General features: G+C 37.3%; 1 protein-coding gene across 1 annotated transcript in view; it reads right to left on the bottom strand.

Annotated features, from left to right (window-relative positions):
• The window catches only part of Dera (deoxyribose-phosphate aldolase), a 113,819-nt gene that overhangs the window by 73,714 nt on the left and 18,853 nt on the right, over positions 1 to 21,252 (bottom strand). Inside the window, exons 2-5 of the mRNA XM_046435912.2 lie at positions 8,006 to 8,103; positions 6,763 to 6,910; positions 5,133 to 5,228; positions 2,450 to 2,584 (exon numbers count right to left, since the gene is read on the bottom strand). Of these exons, the coding sequence (XP_046291868.1) occupies positions 2,450 to 2,584; positions 5,133 to 5,228; positions 6,763 to 6,910; positions 8,006 to 8,103 (477 nt within the window). The remainder of the gene's footprint in view (positions 1 to 2,449; positions 2,585 to 5,132; positions 5,229 to 6,762; positions 6,911 to 8,005; positions 8,104 to 21,252) is intronic.

Genomic DNA, 21,252 nt, shown 5'->3' with positions numbered 1-21,252 from the left:
CCATTCTGAGTAGGGTAATAAAATCTTATGCTGTCCCACGCTGTCCTGCCTGGAATGTGGATCATCCTTTTTTCCAGCATATTCATACTATATATGCCACCTTCTCCTAGTCACTCAGCAGCCATTTCAGTCATCATTTCAGTCAACTCTTGCTATACTGAAGTACTTGTGTTCAGAAAGCCTTTAGCCCTAATACTATATTGCAATGCCTACATCTCATCTCATCTCATAGGTGTCTTTTCATCTCAAATCACCACAAAAAGAAGGGTGAATACAGCACAATGAGATATTTTAAGAGAAAGACAACATTCACACAATTTTTATTGCAGTATATTGTTATAATTGTGTTATTTCATTATTACTGCTATTAATCTCTTACTGTTCCTAATTTATAAATTAAAGGTAATCATAGTTGTGTATGTAGAGGAAAAAATATCATATGTATAGGGCTCAGTACCATCTGTGATTTCGGGCATCCACTGCAGGTCTTGGAAGATATCCCCCATGAATAAAGGAGGCCTACTACAGAGCTGGAGAGAAAAAGTCACAAGAAGATATCCAAGAAATGCTGGCAAGTTCAATAAGTAGGTTAAGAAGATAAACATTATAGGTATCATTTAAACTTTTTTAAAGGGTTGGGGTAGCATGTGTGTTCATATAAAGAGAAAAAGGTCTTGAAAGTCACACTGCAGTACTGTCAGGATGATTTCCAGGGAGTGAGAGTATGGACAACTTCCATGTCCTTTACTACAATGTGGAATTTCTGTTCATTACAGTGAGTGGGTAGAACTTCCATAATTAGAACAAAACTTAGCTTTTACCTTACATATACACATCTAAACAAAAAATCTCTTCCTCACTTTTGTGTATGTGTGCAGTACTGGAGATTAAAACCAGTGGTGCTCTGAGTTACATTACTAGTCCTTTTAATTTTTTAAAAGGAGAGACAGGTCTTGCTAAGTTGCCAAGGCTGGCCTTGAACTTGCAACACCTGTCTCAGCCTCTCCTTAAGTCCCTGAGATAACAGGAATGTGCCACCATACCTGGCCTCATTCTGGCTTTAATTTGTGGTTTCATTAAAAGATTTTGGTTAAATTACTTGTTATGATGACTTTTTCAGGGAGAACTGTACTTTAGTTACTGATGTCTCCTTTTAGTATACAAATATATTTAAGATAGTTAAAATCTATTTGATTCTTTAATGTCTAATTATAAAAATAGTATCTTGTTACTAAAATGGACAATGTCTTATTGCAATCTGAGAGTGAATCCTTAAAGATAAAGATGAAAATATATTCATTCCATGTGTATGAAGAATGAAATTATGGCATTTGCCAGGAAATGGAAAGAACTGGAGACTATCATGCTAAGTGAAATACGCTAATCCCAAAAAACCAAAGGCCTAATGTTCTCTCTCATATGCAGATGCTAACACACAATAAAGGGCAGGGGAGGGAAGAACAGAAGTACTTTGGATTAGACACAGGCAAATGAAGGGAAGTGGGGGGATGGGAATAGGAAAGACAGTACAATGAATTGGACATAACTTTCCTATGTTCATATATGAATATACCACCAGTGTAACTCCACACCATGTATAAAACCACAAGAATGAGAAGCTATGCTCTATGTATGTATAATGTATCAAAATATACTCTACTGTCATGTATAACTAAAAAGAACAAATAAAAAGTTTTTAAAAAACAGAATATTAGGAGTAAAGACAGATTTAGTACACTTATTCATAATCCCACATCCTCAAAGTCCACAAAGATTAGGATAAAAAATGAGATTTCCACCAACATATTAAAATAAATTTTCATAAAAAAACCTGCCTGAAGTGATTCATGTATTGAGCAGCAAAACAGTACAGAATAGTAGTAACTACTCTTTCTATAAGAAAAACATATTAGTAAAATAAAAAAATTTTAAGTGCATTAATCTACTATGTGAAAATAACTATTAATCTAATTATAATATTCCAAACGAATATAAAAAGTTCATGCAGATTGGCATCTACCTAGATTTATAAATGATATAAGGACAAGCAATCTTAGCCATGTTTTCTCCTAAATTTACCCTCAATCTAGAGACTTGTAACTAAGAACAATGATCTACAAAACATGCTGTCTTACCAGATCCCCACCTTGTTTTTTTCCAAAGGGAAGAAAACTAGGACACCCCCTGCACTTTATCCTTCTTTTTTTTTTTTTTTTGGTACTATGGTTTGAACCCAGGAGTGGTTTACCACTGAGCCACAATCCCAGCCCTTTTTTTTTTTTTTTAATTCTGAGACAGGGTCTCACTAAGTTACTTAGGGCCTCACTAAGTTGCTGTGGTGGACCTCAAACTTTCAATCCTCCTGTCTCAGCCTCCCAAGTTACTGGGGTTACAGGCATGCACCACCACACTGGTTTAGGACTTCTTTTAGGCAAGAACACATACCTACCTTCCCACTGGCCTGTTAGCACCAAACTCCTGTCAATTACCACATCGATTTCTGAAGCTCCATCTTCCACAGCTAATCGGATCTCTTCTAATCGTGTCTTTAAATGAGTCTGCCCAGCTGGAAAGCCAGTGGCCACTAATAGTAATTAAAAAGAAAGGAAGGAAAAAAGAGAGGGAAGAAAAACAAATTTCAGTTGGTAAGAGGCTCAACAAAAAGTTTCATGTCCCCCCAAAAAATAATCAGCATTAAGAAAACAAAGTATAAATGACACTTAAGAACATCCTATATTATACATAAGGATGAAGAAATAACATTATTTCATGTTGTATTGGTGTCAGGACAAATATTAACATCATATTCTCTAGCAGACCTAAAATTAAGCTGTTGCAGAGATGCGTATGAGGGTGCACACTAAGTAACAAGCAACTGAGAGTGAATCCTTAAAGATAAATCCCAGCAACCCAGGCTGAGGCAGAAGGAACAAAAGTTCAAGGTCAGCCTAGCAACTTCGCAAGAAGACCCTCTCAAAGTAAAGGGCTGGTCCAGAGGTCATGGTGGATACCTGTAAGCCCAGTGGCTCAGGAGGCTGAGACAGGAGGATCGAGAGTTCAAAGCCAGCCTTAGCACTAAGCAACTCAGTGAGACCTTATATTAAAAAATGGGGATGTGGCTCAGTGGCTGAGTGCCCTTGAGTTCAATCCTAGTACCCCCACCAAAAAAAAGTAAAAGAGCTGGGACCGTGGCTATGACCCAGTGGGAAAACCCCCGAGTTTAACATTAGTACAAAAGGAAAGAAAGAAGAGAGAAGGAAAACATGTTATCACAGTGATCATCATAACATAGTAGGTGTAGCCTTGTTTTAACCAACACTAGTTAATTCTGGATCCTACTCTGGATCAAGTTGTCTATCTCTATTTACTCTTGATTTACTCACTTACAAATGAACATCTTTAGCTGTAATAACCAGATTGTAACACAGGTTCCTCCCACTGAAAAGAAAAAGAGGCAGGGAGGGAAGGAGGAAATAGCCAAATGAGAAAAAAGGGAAAAGGGATACAGGAGAGAAAAATACCTAACCAGTCCACAGAATTGGGGCAGGACAGAGCTGGCAAGAGGAGGGTCAAGAACGAGTAAGAGGAAAATAAAAATACATCTATACTTTTGAAAAGTTTTTAACCTTTTTTATATGCTCATCATTTACTCCGTCCCTGTTTATAAAGATGACCTATTGTCTTCCCTTGGTGTTATTAAATTCCTTGGGTCAGCTACCTTACAGGGAAGCACATCTCCCCGTTGAATAAAGGAAAAAATTGGACTGAGGTTGATGAAAAAATAAGGTCAATAAAGGTATAGCTTCCAAATACTTTGGGAATCCTCATAAACACGTTGTACATAAATACAGTACACTGTGTTTCGTTTGATGCTTTTCTCCTAAAATAAATTAATGATCTTATAGACTGCTAGGTTTTTGGTTTTTGGTACCAGAAACTGAACCCAGGGGTGCTTTACCATTGAGCTACATCCCCAGGCCTTTTTATTTTTTATTCTGAGAGGAGGACTCCCTAAGTTGCTAAGGGTCTTGCTAAATTGCTGAGACTAGCCTCTAACTTGCAGTTTATAGACTGCTTTTTTAAAGTATCAGGATATTTTTCTGATGTCTTTTAAAACTAGAATCTAATTTTATATCTGCCTATCCATCCATCCCATGCAGTCAACTGTACAGACACACAGACACAGACACACATACACACACACTAAACTGAAGCTTTTAAGAATTTCCTCTTCCTGGTACCTGCTTAATCCTGCTAAGTCTACCTTAAATCAGTTAATTCCTGCATGTGCCCTCTTTTCTGTATCCTCTGGGTTTCGGAAGGTTCTCATCCTCTCCCACATTGACTGTGGTGAGTCTCTCTAACTTCATTTTGGCCCTTTCTAGCTTACCCCTACCACAGCTAACTCACTACACCATGAAGCTAATCATGCCACTCCTCTGCTTAAAACTTTTCATGGCCATTCCATCATCAGAGTGTAGCCACAACAAGCCCAGTTTATAAGCCCAGTGCCGTCTGACTCTGAATTGCCCCTACCGCTTCCACTCCCACAGCACCTTCTTTGTCCTACTTTTGGACCCAACATTGCAAACCCCTTTCAGTCCTCTGATGACGCTTTTGTGACTTTATAAATATGAGTTCTCTAAGAGTCATTCTTTACCTTATCAACACTGTTGTCTCCTCTGCACCCTTTGAGACCCAATGCAATTACATCACTGTAATGATGCATACAGCTGAGTGTCACTGACATTCACAAAATAAATAATTCACTTCTCAGAGTTACAACAGTACCTTCTACATGTTTACTTCTATATTTTCCATATATATATAACAGAATACATACACATACATTTGTGTTTATAAAATTGTATTGCACATTATGATTTTTTTTGACCTGACCACAATTTAGTTTTCTTAAGCGTGGTGATGTAGGTCCTTATTTGTAGACCTTAATGTCTGCTCTTTAATAAATAACTAAAAATACTAAAATCATGAATCAATATAACTAATTATATATATGAAATTAATTTAAATTAATATAAATTAAGATAATATATAATACTCCATGGCATCAACATTTTACAAGTGGAAACATGTTGAAAAATAACAACAAAAGCCACAATAAATCTTACCTGATGCCACAGGGATATCACAGCCTGCAGCCTTCAGTGCTTTTACAGCATCACATACCCGAGCAGGATAAACACAAATGGCAGCTGTAGTAATGCCTTTGAAGAAAGAAATCATAGCAGCCTTCTTTATATGAAGTTCAACTCACACAATATGCTAATATATTTATACTACAACATTGGCAGAAAACAAAATGAGAAAAAAAACTATACTCCAATGATGCTGCAACAAACTTAAAAGATTTTTACTTTCTGCAGTCCCTTCTAGTTCTTGAAAACATGGATCATGTTCTGATTATAGTCATAGAAATAATTTTGATACACTGTTCTTTAAGGTTAACATAACATCATTTTTTAAATTCTTAAACAGTAGACTTGTTCATCATGACTCAGTTAAAATATTTTATTTTGTGTAGATAAAAAATGCAGGTTTGCACAGCATTGAAACAGGAGAGTTAATGGAAAAAAGTATAAGTGAAATAAATATACAGAATGGAACAGCAAAATGACATTTAACTAAATTCACTCCTTCTTTTGCAAGAAATAATAAAATCTAAACCTGGAGACTTCATTTTAAGGTATAAGCTCTGAAATTTTAAAAATAAATAATTAAAATGACCAAATAGCCACTATTAAAACAACCAGTGTCTATACCTCAAAGATGTTCCTTTTAAGTGCTATTAATAAGATGGAGTCTGGTGGGGTTGTTTGCTTTGTTTTGTTTTGGTACTGAGAACTGAACCTTCTGCATGCTAACCATGAGCTCTACCAAGAGCTCTCCCAGCCCCAGTGAGGTAGAATTTTTATTGTCAACTCAAAAGAAATATAATAAATACTTTTTAAAAACTACAGAGATATTTAGGTCTATAAATTATCTGCACATTATCTGTGATATCTGCATTGGGCTATCTCTCTAGCACTGAGGCATGCCAAAGCCATAAAGGATATCCCACAAAGAGGAAAGCTGGCTCCTAAAACCAGCCCAGCAGGTAATAAGACATAGTGTCTTGGAAATGCCTTAGATCCTTCCAGGTCTTAGTTTCTTCACTTAGAAAATAAGGGGACTAACTCTCAAGTCTCCTCCATTACTAAAATGTTAAAATTCTAAACTAACGGCAACTGCAGAAAGGTCTTTCTCTCATGTACACTAAAGAAGTGAGAATGACTTTTTTTGAAAGATCTAACCTAAAATACGAGCATGCAATATTTCCCATTTGCATTTTATTCTCAAAAGTATTTCACTGACTCACAGAAAATACTTTTATGTATGAGATGTCATTATTAAATAATGAGACTGACTTTTTCATATGTGGTTAGGGAATCAGAATTAGTATTTTAGAGTCACTAGATAGAAAATTTCCGAACTTAAGAATAGAGAAAAAATATAAGAAAACTCTCAACCAGAAATTTCAATCTGTGGACAGAAAGAAGTGACCTAAAAACAGGATTCATATTGTCTTCTTGCCATTTTTAAAAGAACATTTCAATTATTTTCCCATACATATGATCAGAGCTCCCATCATGGATTTCACAACTACCATCTTGTTAGCAGGTGAATCTTAAGACCTCTTAGATCTCATAATTGAGAGGTAAACAAGCAGGTAAACATCAGATATATTATATACAACATTACCTTTATCATGCATATTCAAAGCTTTTAAGAGATCTTCCCGGATTGGATATTTGGCTTTATAACAGAGCCTTTGAATGTTGGAAAATGTATCATCACCTGAAAGTGTAGTAAGATCTATAAAGGTAACAGCTTTCAGGAGCCAAGCAGCCTAGTAGAAAGAAAAGGCAAAGCAAATTAAAATTAATCTCCAATTTGTACTCATTAGACAAACACAGATACTAATACCTGATGTCTACACTATTCTAAAGCATATGATGATACAAGTGTAAACGAGATTTACTGACAAGATGAACATTACTCAGAATAAAATGAAAACGAAGAAGAAGAACCTTAATATTTTTTCTCCTATTGATATCCCAAACAGAAACCCCCAGTAGACAAAGTCTCCACACTTCGGAATTTTCCATCTCATCCACAAGGAATCTGCGATGGCTACCCTGATGTAGGAGAACTCAGGAAGAAGGTTTCTATTTCAATTTTCCTTTCCACTCTAGGAAAAGAAAATTGTTTTTTAAAATCTGTAAGTTCCATGTTGTTTTTTTCCAATTTAATCCAATTCCTTTTTAAAAACAATATTCCTGTTTCACAATTCATTCTGATGAACTTCCTCTTATGTTTTCAATCAGAATATTTCCAAAGGAGCAAAATGTGGAATATTACTCTAAAGGAGTATTCCAAGTCCCTTGTGAAATGAACTCTGAATTCCTTTTAGAACTGCATTGCACGTCTTTGGTTGGTAAACACTGAAGAATATGCTGACCATAAGTACTCTGCAAAACATCACCTTTGGAATTTTGAAAAGTGATTTATGAAAAGTAATAGTAAGATAAGCATGATGGTCAAAGAAGGTCAACTCTTACCCCTCAGGGCCTCAACAGTGGACACACCAGGTTTAGACATTATGGTTTTAAAATTAAACCAGAAGACAACCAAAGAAGGCACATCTAAGAAACTGAATAAATTCGTTGAGAAAATATGCCATTTAATTCACTCATGAATAAAGATGCCTCAAATTCATTTGCGGTTTTGCCACTCAAGAGTGATAAGATTTTTAACTTGTTTGGATAAATGTGTTATCTTTCTCCAACCCATCATCATCATATATGAATTATTAAAATAAGTCTTGGACAGCTGCAATCTTTTAAGTTTAGATGCATCTTGAGCGAAATTCAATATTGTAGCCTTGAGGGAAGAGACCATGCATTGTGAAACACAGGGACAGAATGCTCAAGAAGAACCTTACTTGCCACTCCTTTTTCACGGTTCTTCGAGCCTGAATTTGTTGTGCCCGCCTCAGAACTGCTGGCTGATTCACCTGTACTTTGGAAATCCAGCTAAGGTCTAAAGGGGAGAGAACAACACTTTTGAAACTGAAAAGTTTTATTAATATAGTCACCTATAGACACAGGGCTCTGGAAAGGATACATTCACCATTTGATGTAAACACTCTTTAAAAACTTCTGCTTTTTTCCTTACAACAACAAATATATAACCTTGTTGAAGGAAGCTCAGCCATCACAAGGCATACTTCACATAAAATCAAGTACATATGGAATTAGAGGAACTAGTATTGATTTACTGCATAGATTATAATGACCATGGTGGAGGGGGTGGGATTGTGTTCCCCGTCGTACATGCCTCACTCTGACAGCAAAAACTTATTTGTAAGTGTCTAGTCCAAGGGAGCAAACAAGATTAATAAATACTTAAGTGAATTAATGTTGGGGCTTAAAGCAATGCTTGGTTATACCCCCTTCCTGACAAGATTAATTTCTACTAGATACCAATATGATACATCCCATCAAAGGAGAATTTTTCAAAATGTATCAGAGATAACAACAATGACATAACAGAAGTTTAAAAAGGGAAATAAAAAACTACTAAAAGTTCCAGAAGATATCTGTGTTGCTTCTGTTCTCAAGTAATTTCTCCTACTTTGATCTGTTCTCTTTGCTTCCAAATGACTCATGTTTTAGCCCTGGGGAAGACATGGCTCTCTCAGGCAAAGCTAACATTTAATTGTGCCTCTACCACAGAACTTGTATTTCATTCACCAAGGACCCATGGTGAAACTGTTTCTTGTACTTACTGTATTGTGAGTCATTACCTTATTTGCCTTTGAGAGTCTAACAACAGTGTCATGCATTGTATTTCAATGTCTTCCACTGATATTCATAACAGGTAGCCCCACAGTAAATTAGGCATGTTTCTGTTTACCTTCTGTAACTAACATCATCTCTATATCCCTGTAGGAATTCCATGTTTTTTAAGAATGATCCCAGAAGAAAATTCTTCTACTATGGAAAAGGTTATTCATTAGGAAACACATCTTAATTACACAGCTCTATAACATGACAAAGAAAACTGCCAGTTGCATACTGTACTATGCAACAACACAAATAACAATAAAGTATTTGCATCTACCACAAAAGCTGGGTACAGTGGTGCATGCCTGTTATCCCAGCAATTCGGGTGGCTGAGACAGGAACATTGTAATTTCAAGGCCAGCCTCAGCAATTTAGCAAGGCCCTAAGCAACTTAGTGAGATTATGTTTTAAAATGAAAAACAAAAAGGGCCAGGGATATAACTCAATGGTATATCACCCCTGAGTTTATTTTTTAAAAAAACAACAAAAAAAAAACCCTTTACCATAAAGATTAGATCACCAGAAAACCAATATTTATAAAAGACTTCTCCCATTTCCATTTGCCTCTTCTTAAGTATCAATATTAATCATGCAAAAATTCTCAAAGATTAATGATATTCCACTTAAATATTACACAGAAGGAATAGTTTGTGTGCTTTCCTTTTTTTCCTAATTAAATTATTTTGTTAGCTGAAATCATTTAATAAAACAGATTTTTAACATTTCAATCCATCTGCTTCTGCTTCTCAAAGATACTGTACGTCTTCCTGCTTGTTTCTTGAGCCAACTTCAGAGAGAAAGCAAAAGCTAGGGTCAGGCCAACTTCTGCCTCTTCTTTCCCACCAAAGACTGAGCTGGCTCTAGGCAGAGTCCAAGGGAATAAGACCGGACAGTCACACTGGGCTCATCCCAATTTATCTAAGGCCTAGAAGAACCTCCCTCTTCTCAAACACAGGGGAGGATCTCTTTTATTTATTTTTTAACACTAACAATGGTGATTAGGTTCTAGATAAAGATCATTCCAGGCAGAGAGTAACAGTGAAGCAAAGTTATGTGACCTACAAGACTCACTGCCAAGTAACTACTGACAGTGGTCAAAAGAGGGAAGTGGATCACTCCTAGGCAGCTGGACTGGCTGTCCTTAATGAGTCCTGAGACACTTCCTCAAAGTTCTTCCCCTCCTCTTCCCTACTCCCCACACCCTACTAAGGCCCCCAGTGGAAGCTCTTCTGTAGGCAATAAGTCTCAGGCAAACCCAGGACACGTGCTCATCTGGCTTGCTCCTCGTGGTCTGTTCTGCATCTGCCAGTATTGCTAAATGGCACGCAGTTTCCTGACACAACAAGTCATATTCCATCTCTGAACCCTGTGTTCAGTTTGTTCCTTTTAACCAGACTGCCCTTCCTTACCTTGCAGGCAGATTAACTCCTACTCATGCACTGAGATTTAGTTCAAAAGTCACCTGCTCTGAGAGTCTTCCCTAAACCGCACAGGTTCAATATTCCTTTGCTGCTTTGTACTTCCACGCAAATTTACAGTCTGTTTTTAGCCCAATGCCATCACTTGAAATGGTACTGATGTAAAAAAATTGTTTACATCCCCAAAAGATTTTTAAAACTCCAAGAGAATACATGACATGTGAATAGCATGGCATAAGTTGAGTGGTTCCCAAAAATCATTTTTTTTGGGCGGGGGAAGAAGCACCTGTGGTACTGGGGATTGAACCCAGTACTCTACCACAGAGCTATACCCCAGCCATTTTTATTTTTTTTTTATTGTTTTTATTTTTTTGAGACAGGGTCTCATTAATTTGTCGCAGCTGGCCTCAAACTTGCAATCCCTTGACCTGAGATTCCAGAAATTTTCTTAATTCTGGGCAATGTCTTTCTCAATTGATCCTGATTGGAAAGGAGTTTTGGACCTCCGTAAGAGAAAGATGGGACAAAAGTATGAAGAGGTTGCTTGGGATCATTTGCTTTAAAACAGATTTTTTGTTACAATTCCCACCTAAAGTTATAGCCCACAAGGCCTCCGCTCACATTTCTCAGACACCACCTGCCAGAGGTCTTTGCAAACCATCTACTGGGGAATGTAATAAGATCACTTCCTTCACAGTATCAGCTTTGACTGCTAAAAATATCATTAGTGGTTATAAAATTATTCAACTTCATATTAAATCTAGCCACAGAATTTGCCTCTGTGACCTCCCATGGCAATGAATTATATAAGTGACTATCTCATTTTATTAGCACTTAATTTGCTACTCTTTAATTTCATCAAATAACCCTTGTTCTCATCTTAGGGGGTCTAGGGAAAAGAAAGGACTGATTGGCCTTTGTTATGTCCTTCATAATTTTTAATATTTCATTCGAGTACCCTTTAGCATCTCCTTTCCAAGAGAAGTGATTCTAACGCACACAATTTCATCAGAACCACAGAATCTTCTTTCAGAGCCAAGAGGGGTTTCAAGTACACCTGCCTTTGGAAAGAACAGACATGAAACCATAATTGGAAGTCAATAAATACTCTTAAAACTTTCTGATAAAAAAAACTCCCACTGTTTCCCTTAGTGTGTCATTTTGTTGACTTTCAGGCCCTTCTGTCAGCTGTAAACTTGTTCTCAAATACTTGTTTCACAATTTGATCTTTTTTTTTTCCTGTTCAAGACTCAGTAGAAACAAAGATAATTTTCCCAGCAAATCTACTTCCTAGCCTTGTCATCTCTTCCATTTGTGTTTCTTCAGATGTGATTGTGTTCTTCAAAATATTCCTAAAACACACAACATCAAAAGGAGATACATTTTGTATTTTGATTTTAACTCTGTTCCTTATATACAAAAATAAATTATGATAATTTATTAGACTTTTCTCCCAAAATGCATTGAGCAAATAAGGGAGATTAATTTTTCTACTTTCTCTTCTGTATTTTTATATCCAACTGTACTACCCAAATCTTTTTCCCAGTGTTGTCTCTAAGCAGTCACTTCCAGGTATACACAGGTATATATTTTATTACCAGAATATAATACTCAGTACCCTTCTTAATTGTATTCATTTGTCTATTATTTCTAAATTGTATTTGTTTTCAATTCAAATTTGCATCCTCCCAGGAAACCGTTATACCCTCCTATATATACAAATGCCTAGCACAAAACTAGTTGATCAATAAATTCTGTGCCCCTTCCATCATGGTAAACTTATTTTTTTATATCAAATATTGAAACTAAAGAAAAAAAATCACTCGATTATGTCTAATCTTTCACCAGTAGGCTGACCAAAAAAAAAAAAAAAACCTAAATGTCACTGCATGTTTAATCCAATCAGGCTCATTAGATGTTCAATTTATACAGTAAATGAACAGACAGACTTGCCCAGTTTCTAACCCATAAAGGCAGAGAACTAAAACTGTCCTGAGAGCCCCATTCCTACCAGCAGGTGGGGTGTACAAACAATCTTCTTCTCAAAATCCAGCATCGAATAAACACTGGATAAGTGTTCTAGGACATCTATACACCTGCAGAGCATTCGCCAGCTCTCCTCACATTCTACTGATTAAGCCAGTTTGTGGAATCCAAACAGGTATCTATCTGTCTGTTCTAGAAACAAAGACACTGGCAACCTGACAGTACATACTGCCATAGCCCAGACGGCATTGCTATAATGCCACTTACCCCTAATCTCTAATTCCCATCTCACAGACTTTCACCTCTCCATTCTTTAGGGCATCAATCCAAGTCCAGGTTAATAATGAATTCAGCACCAAGCCAAAGACCAACTTGATCTCCCAATATGTCACCTCAGTACCAATGTTCTCTGTTTTCTGCTTATACTTTTCTTCCATATAGCTTTCATTTCCAGTGTGTCTTGCATCTACAAGCAAATGGATTATAACACTTCATCATGTAACACTCCTTCATCACATTGGAAGATAGTTCAGGTTCACATTACCAGATATCCCCATTTTTGTACCCTGAATTACAGTAGAATCACATCATGATTACATGGTTTTACCACCTTCCTTTATCCTTCAAGTATCCTTGAGATATTAGCCAATTATCCTTGAGATATTAGTCAATTCCAACTATTGATGCTCTTTAGTAATCAATTTCCCATTTCTGCAAATTATACTTCTCAACTCATCGACTACTGCCAGTAGGTTAATCTTGTCCCTAAAAGAACCTAGTCACTTATTCTGGCATCTAAATTTTTTCTATTTAGCACAATCTTTAGGCTGAACCCAAGGTCTCAATTATTCCCAGGATGCTCAGGATAGTCCCCTGAGTTTCCAGCAGCAGTTGGTGGATAGTCATGGAGCTAGACAGCCAGAGCTCCTTAGCAAAATGAAGCAGATTAAATCCAAATGCCCATGTGCAAGTCCAACAACCTCTCCATTCAGCATTCTAGGATGCAAACAACGTGCTAAATGATGTGAGAAAAGTTACAGCTCCCCCCATGAAAAACCTTAAGGAGAAAACTGGGGAGAAAAGCCACAGACCTGGGAGTTGGAAAAATCAAAATAAAAAACAACATATAAGGGCAAAAATCAATGCTTAGAACCAGCAATTCCCAAATGGTTCCACAGGCTTTATTAGTTAGGAATCTTTCAGTTGAAAATAATGAAAACTGACTTGGGTGATTGGAACAAAAATGGAAGGATATTAAGGGCTCATAAATTGAGACAAGATTGGAAGACCAAGCTCAGAAAACAGATGGGAACCAAAGACAACAATGGAGAGCCAAAAACTAGAAGCACAATGCCAGCATTTAACAGGAATGGTCTGGCCAAGATGCCACAGCAGCTGCCACCTGACACCATCACTGCCATCTTCCTTCACTCACTCAGGGCCTCAAGTTCTGTACGAACAAATCTGATGCCTGAACCTAGGGAGTGTGCTATGCATGACTGTAGGGTCAGGAAGGAAGAAGAACTTCTCCTTCCTCTGTCATGTCTCCAACTAACTCTGCAGACAAGAGGTTTTCCCAGCAATGATGGATTGGGATTTGGTTACTGAAGAACCAAAAAAACGTAAGTTTCTGTTACAAAGATCAATAAAACTTCCACCTTAAAAAAAAAAAAAAAAAAAAAAAAGACTTGAAATTTCTTTAATCCACATTTCTCAAACTTTTCTGACTGAAAATAAACTTTTATCCATACTGGCTAGATAATAAGTCAGGTTCAGAAGAAAGACAGGTCACAGATGTAGACTTGTGCAGTTGGATATGAAAACCCTTCGTGGATAAATAAGAGATCTGAGACTGATCTTAAAGCCCTCGATCTCTGGAGACATTTCTGATTGTCACAGCTGGCAGTCTGAAGGGTCCTGGTTAATGGGTAGAGACCAAGGATGCTGCTAAACATTACGATGCATAATTCACTCTTCCTCAACAAAGAATTACCTCTTCCAAAAGTCAATAGTGCCAAGGTTGAAAAATCCCAACTGAAGTATGGTAGGATTCAGGAGAAACAAAGAGGAAGTGCTCCAGATTTGTAGAATATGGGGGTTTCAGGAGCAAGAGCAGACTGGATGGCTTATTTGTACAGCAGCCTAAGAAATCTCAACCTGTGCTATTGCATCACTGGCCACTGGCCACATGTGCCTGTATGAGCTTCTAAAGTATAAACAATTCAAACTAAGATGTGTTTAAAATGTAAAACACATAGATTTCTAAAATTTAGTACCCCCAATGAATGTAAAATATAAGAGCATAATATTTCTTATTGAGCAAAAAAAACAAACACACTTAACTCTGGCTAGTCAGCAGTGTGCACAACCGGTAAGAGGCAGACTACAGGAGGTACCAGTCAGACAGCTTCACTGTAGCCCAGGCAACAATAATGTCTCCAATGACACGAACACTACACCTGAGTGAGACCCTGCTATAGCCCACCCACAGCCCTGCTTTCCCCCATAGATAGAGAGCCTGCGGCGCCAAGGGTATGGACTTTCCCTGGACCACATTCTCCTTCCAGTTCATATTCAAGGTACACAGGACTCCAGCATTCTTAGACCTAATGACTCCAAGCTTGCTTACAGAGACTACAGGGACTTTGCCCAAAGTCAACAGCTTAAATTTAAGACACAAGAAAGAAAAGGGAGAGAAAGCCTCCTGAGAAGTTAGATAAATGCAATCCTAACTATGAATTTCATTTATTCATTTAACTAATATAAAAAAGTATCCACATTGGTGCTGGGCATGGCTGCAGGCTCTAGGGATTGAGTGATGAATGAAAAAACAAAAACCTTACTCTCATAGAGCTTCTTCTAATAAAAGATTATAAACATCTACTGAATACATCATATACTATATATGGGCTACAGTGAAAAGTTACATAAGAGAATGGAGAATGCAGGGATGGTGAGGACAGGAAAAATCTGATAAAACCTTGAGCAAAGGTCCAACTGAAATGGAAAGTGAGGAATAATATTGTCTAGGAAACCAGTTTTCTATGCAGAGAGAAGTACAAAGTCCTTAAGGTCATATCTGAAGCAAAGTAGGGACACAGGTGTAGATGGAGGGCCTGAGCAAGGCCAGGTGAGGGGAGTGGTTCAGATACAGTCTAAGAGGAAGGCATGGATCAAATCATATGTGGTGTTTTCTACAAAATGAGGGTCATAACCCAGGAACATGTCATGAAATCAACTCTTCTAGTTGCAACCAGTATATTACAAGAAGAAACAAAGGAAAATAGAAAATATCAGGATGTGCTGCATGTGATACAGGTAAATCATCTACCATTATATGTGAGGAAGCAGGTACTCTGGGGCAATATAAAACACACCACATACTGTGAGGCATGGCCAACAGAGTTTGAAAGGCCCTTGGGAAGGACTTTTTCAGCATGGAAAGATCACTGGATGTAGACAGGAAGAACTGTGAGTAGAGCACTGAAATGATCTAATTTATACTTCAAAAAAAAATCCCTCTGGCTGCTGTGGAAAGGCTAACCAAGAGGCTCAGACAGGATAGAGAACAGACTGACCTGCAGCATTCCCTGTAGCAGTGGAGACAGGACAAAATCCTACCTGCCCGCTGCCTACAGCATTTCTCATCTTTAAAATCTATACCCAAACAAATAAGAAATACTCAATCTGGTGCTATTATTCCCATCTGGAGTATAAATAATCAAAGAAAAATATATATTCCCAAAGTGGCTATGATGTACACAAAGAACAAAATTCAAGGAAGAGCTTCCTCTACTTACCACCCCTAACTACCCTCAGATAAGTCTCTATATGGAAGAGTTCACAGGTTAGACTGTCACAGCTAATCTCTCTGCCTGCCTGCTTACTTCCATGCTCCAGGAGAAAACTGGAGTGAAATTCAACAACTCTTCCCAGTACAGTCCATCTGCTGAGCTTTTGGTCCTCACAAGGGAAATGACATCCTCCTGGTTCACCCAAAATTTGCCCAGTTCATGTCCCTATCCCATCTGGCTTAGCATTTGTCTTGTGTATTCCATTTTTTCACATAAAGTCAACCAGGATGGATTTGGTAGACTCCACACTCTTCAGTAATAACAGCATATGAGAGGCCAGTACAGAGTTCTCACTTCACCAAATGGTCCATTCTGAAAGGAGACCAAAACGTGATTCTCTTCCCCACCTCCCTGAAAACAAAACCAACATTCTCAGTTTAAAGAGCATTCACTGGGCTGGGGATGTGGCTCAAGCGGTAGCGCGCTCGCCTGGCATGCGTGCGGCCCGGGTTCGATCCTCAGCACCACATACAAACAAGGATGTTGTGTCTGCCAAAAACTAAAAAATAAATATTAAAATTCTTTCTATAAATAAATAAATAAAGAAAGAACATTCACTGATAACTAGGGATACTCAAAATATTTGCAGCTAGAGACAGCGAAGACTCTCCAGTCTTGGAGGATGCTAGGAGTATTCAACACTGCTAGGTCTCTGCAGCCATTTGATACACCACACAGTTGTGCCTTGGCCTGAGCCCAAGCATGCAAGAGACACAGGTAAACAATGCCACATGTCAGTAGGGTCTAATATTACCACTGAAATTAGAAATATTTGACTCTTTGAGGAGTAAAAATCATTTTGTCAATGATTAGCACTGAATATATAATTATTTGATTTTGCAGTGATAACATGGATACAAATTTTGTTAGGGTAGTACCATGATAAAAACAATATTCTTATTAAGAAATTTATGAAGAAGAAATGGACTTGAATACCATTGTGATAGACAATTTGTAATTTAACCAAGAGGCTCAGACAGGATAGGGAACAGACTGACCTGCAACACTCCCTGTAGCAGTGGAGACAGGACAAAATCCTACCTGCCCGCTGCCTACAGCATTTCTCATCTTTAAAATCTGTACCCAAACAAATAAGAAAGATGGGATAGGGACATGAACTGGGCAAATTTTGGGTGAACTAGGAGGGTGTCATTTCCCTTATGAGGACCAAAAGCTCAGCAGATGGACTGTACTGGGAAGAGTTGTTGAATTTCACTCCAGTTCTCTCCTGGAGCATGGAAGTAAGCAGGCAGGCAGAGAGATTAGCCGTGACAGTCTAACCTGTGAACTCTTCCATATAGAGACTTACCTGAGGGTAGTTAATAAACTTCCACAGTCTAACAAAGTACAAGCTATAGTGGTCAAACTTTAAATACTTTATATACATAGAATAAATAAAACACCTAACTTTCTTGAGAAAGCTGATATTGAATTAAAATACAGTAGTGCCCCTTATCCCTAGGGGATATTCTACGACCCCCACAGTGGATGCCTGAAACCATGAACAATAAGAATTCCTGTATATACATGTTCTTTTCTACGATAGAGTTTAATATATAAATTACTCAAAGAGATTGTCAAAAATAACAATAAAATGGAACAATTATAACAATACACTCTAATAAAAGTTATATGAATATGTTACATTCTTTTGAGTCAAGACAAATAGTAATACTTTGGGACTACTGTTGACTGCAGTTAATAGAAATTAAAGAAAGGAAACAATGAATTAAAGAGACCACTGTAATTACTTCTTCATGGCAAGAACTCCATTTGCTGGTCAGAAACGTTTGATCTTTGAAGAGGAAGAAATATTTAGTCAGTGAATCTAAGCTGGTCTACATAGGTCCTAATCTACCTTTTAAAGACCTTTGAATGTTGGCTTTGCATTTTTTCAAAATCAAAAAAACATTTTTTTAAGGCAGACAAGGGGTTATTTTATTCCATTTTTCTTCCCATACATCAAAATGTAATTATTTAGCACTCCACCAGTACAAATGTGTTAATCAAATTACACTGAAATTCACAGATATGTAAAAACTATATAATGAATATTAAAATACTGTATACATATTATAACTTAATTATATTTATTTTTAAAATTACAGTAAAACTGGGACATATCATAGTATTAAATGCCCATGTCTGTAAATTCAACTCAATTTTTTGACAAAGCTAATAGTTTCAGCTTTTCTAAATATCTTTAATTTGATGTTCATCAACTGTTTTTCTAAACTTTCCTCCAAAGATTTTTGCTAGCATTGAAAATATTTTCTTGTCATAATAAAACTGCAGTCAACCAAGGACAGACTGCTCTACAGTGTAAACGGCAGCTTTTTATTTGTACTCCTTTGTTTTTTCTTTTTGCTATTGTTTAAATATGTTTGAATCTCTAAAAATAGCAGTATTTTTTTATTCTGTTGGCCTTTTCCTTTAAACTTTTAGGGGAAGCATTATCAAAGATTTTTTAGAAACTAAGTAAATTACTTCTCCCAGGTTCCTAGTATGAAGCACTTTATTAAGTATTTCAAGGAACTACTAACCTGCCAGGTTGGAACTATACAGTTTTTCTCAGCATCCACAAATCAAAGCTGCTCAAGAAATGTATATCTTGTCTTGAATCAAGGAGTCAAAGAAAGGAAGTTGAAAAATCAATAGGCAAAACATCATGTAGCACACCATATACATATAATATGCAGCTTTTATATGATAATAAACAAATAAATAAGAGAATGAGGGCAAGACCACCAAAAAAAAAAAAAAAAGCCTAAAAAAGAGGCACTTAAAATATCCAATAGTTGGGGCTGGGGATGTGGCTCAAGCGGTAGCGCGCTCGCCTGGCATGCGTGCAGCCCGGGTTCGATCCTCAGCACCACATACAAACAAAGATGTTGTGTCTGCCGAAAACTAAAAAAAATAAATATTAAAATTCTCTCTCTCTCTCTCTCTTTAAAAAAAAAAAAATATCCAATAGTTTCCCACCTCTTCATTGTTACTTTGTTAGAGTTCTGAGTAAACTTACCTAAAACAGCACTCATTGTGACACATCCCTACCCACCGGCCATCTATCAAGACCTAGTACTGAATTGCCACAGGTAGAGATTCACAGGACCATGTGAGGCCCCAGCACCAGGTACACAGTGCTGACATGCAACAAAGATGTTCTAGGTTGGAGTACTATGATGTGGGTCATCCGTGGAGCTGGAAGACATAGCAATCATTCGTGGAACACTGACTCTGACCAGGTACTATATTGGCTATCCAGCCACACTGTATCCTGAAATAGGTGATTTGGCACTGTTGGTCCTCTTTGATAACTTAACCACAGAGTTAGAAGGCCATCACTGACTAGGAGAAAAGAACCAGCCAACAGGTTTGAGGGTCATCCTTTAATTGATCTGGGCAATACTGCTAAAGTTATAGTGCAGAGCAAGGCAGGAGTTTGGGTTCTCTCTCTAATTCTTACTACTATGACAAGCCTAGGCTGGCCAGAGAAGGTTCAACAAGCTGACCTGCTCTAACAGACAAAGAGAAATTAACTAGCAGTCAAGAAGAGGAAAGACACTTCAAACACTGAGTATAATCTGTGTGTGAAGACCAATTCAGAAACAATTATAGCCTGCTTCCAGAACAATAATCATGGCAGAAAGTTGTGTTTGGGAGTAAAGATGGGGTTTCACAGATAAGTAGTATCAAGTCAGAATCCTGAAGTTCAGACAGAGGACTCTATACTTGAATTATTAGGGGAAGGGGGAGGAAGTAGCCACTAAGCAATCAATTTGACCAGATTAATGTATAAGGCAGGATGAAAAGAGGGAGAAACTATTGTAACATTTCTGCCAATTTTGTATCATGAACATACACTTACTTGAAAATCTGGGAAGAAAAATTGTAAAGATTAACTGAAAATGGTTAAAAGAATAAGGTAAACAGGTGGAAAAAATAAGCCCAAATAGAAGTCTTTTGTCTGTGATATTAAATTATAATGTTAAATGAAGGTATAAATAAAATAGGAATATTCTGAAAGGATATTTAGAACCAGGCTAACTTAAAATAATTATATATATTCTTGAGGGTGGGACACAGAGACTAACCCACAAAATTACAATTATCTCATATTAGCTAAAGGTGCCAAAAATATGCACTGGAGAGAAGATAACATCTTCAACAAATGGTGCTGGGAAAACTGGAAATCCATATGCAACAAAATGAAATTAAACCCCTATCTCTCACCATGCACAAAACTTAACTCAAAATGGATCAAGGACCTAGGAATTAAACCAGAGACTCTGTGTCTAACAGAAGAAAAAGTAGGCCCTAATCTTCATCATGTGGGATTAGGCCCCAACTTCCTTAATAAGACTCCTATAGCGCAAAGATTAAAACCAAGAATCAATAAATGGGATGGAATCAAACTAAAAAGTTTCTTCTCAGCAAAAGAAACAATCTGTGAGGTGAATAGAGAGCCCACATCCTGGGAGCAAATTTTTACCCCTCACATATCAGATAGAGCACTAATCTCTAGAGTATATAAAGAACTCAAAAACCTAAGCACCAAAAAAAAAAAAAAAAAAAATACAAATAATCCAATCAACAAATGGGGCAAGGACCTGAAGAGACACAGAAGATGATGTACAATCAATCAACAAACACATGAAAATATGTTCATCATCACTAGCAATTAGGGAAATACAAATCAAAACCACTCTTAAGTTTTCATCTCACTCCAGGCAGAATGGCAGCTATTAAAGAAGAAAAACAACAGTAAGTGTTGGTGAGGATGTGGGGAAAAGGCACACTCATACATTGTTGGTGGGACTGCAAATTGGTGTAGCCAATATGGAAAGCAATATGGAGATTCCTTGGAAATCTGGGAATGGAACAACCATTTGACCTAGCTATCCTTCTCCCCGGACTATACCCAAAGGACTTAAAAACAGCAGACTACAGGGACACAGCCACATCAATGTTTATAGCAGCACAATTTATAATAGCTAAACTGTGGAGCCAACCTAGATGCCCCTCAGTGGATGAATGGATAAAAAAAATGTGGCATATATACACAATGGAATTTTACTCAGCAAT

The sequence above is a fragment of the Marmota monax genome, unplaced genomic scaffold (assembly GCF_021218885.2).
Source record: "Marmota monax isolate L192 unplaced genomic scaffold, Marmota_monax_Labrador192_F-V1.1 WCK01_AAM20220418_F8-fsc00012, whole genome shotgun sequence".
Taxonomy (NCBI): domain Eukaryota; kingdom Metazoa; phylum Chordata; class Mammalia; order Rodentia; family Sciuridae; genus Marmota; species Marmota monax.
Note: the sequence above shows the minus strand (reverse complement) of the source record. Positions and strands in the feature narration are given on the sequence as shown.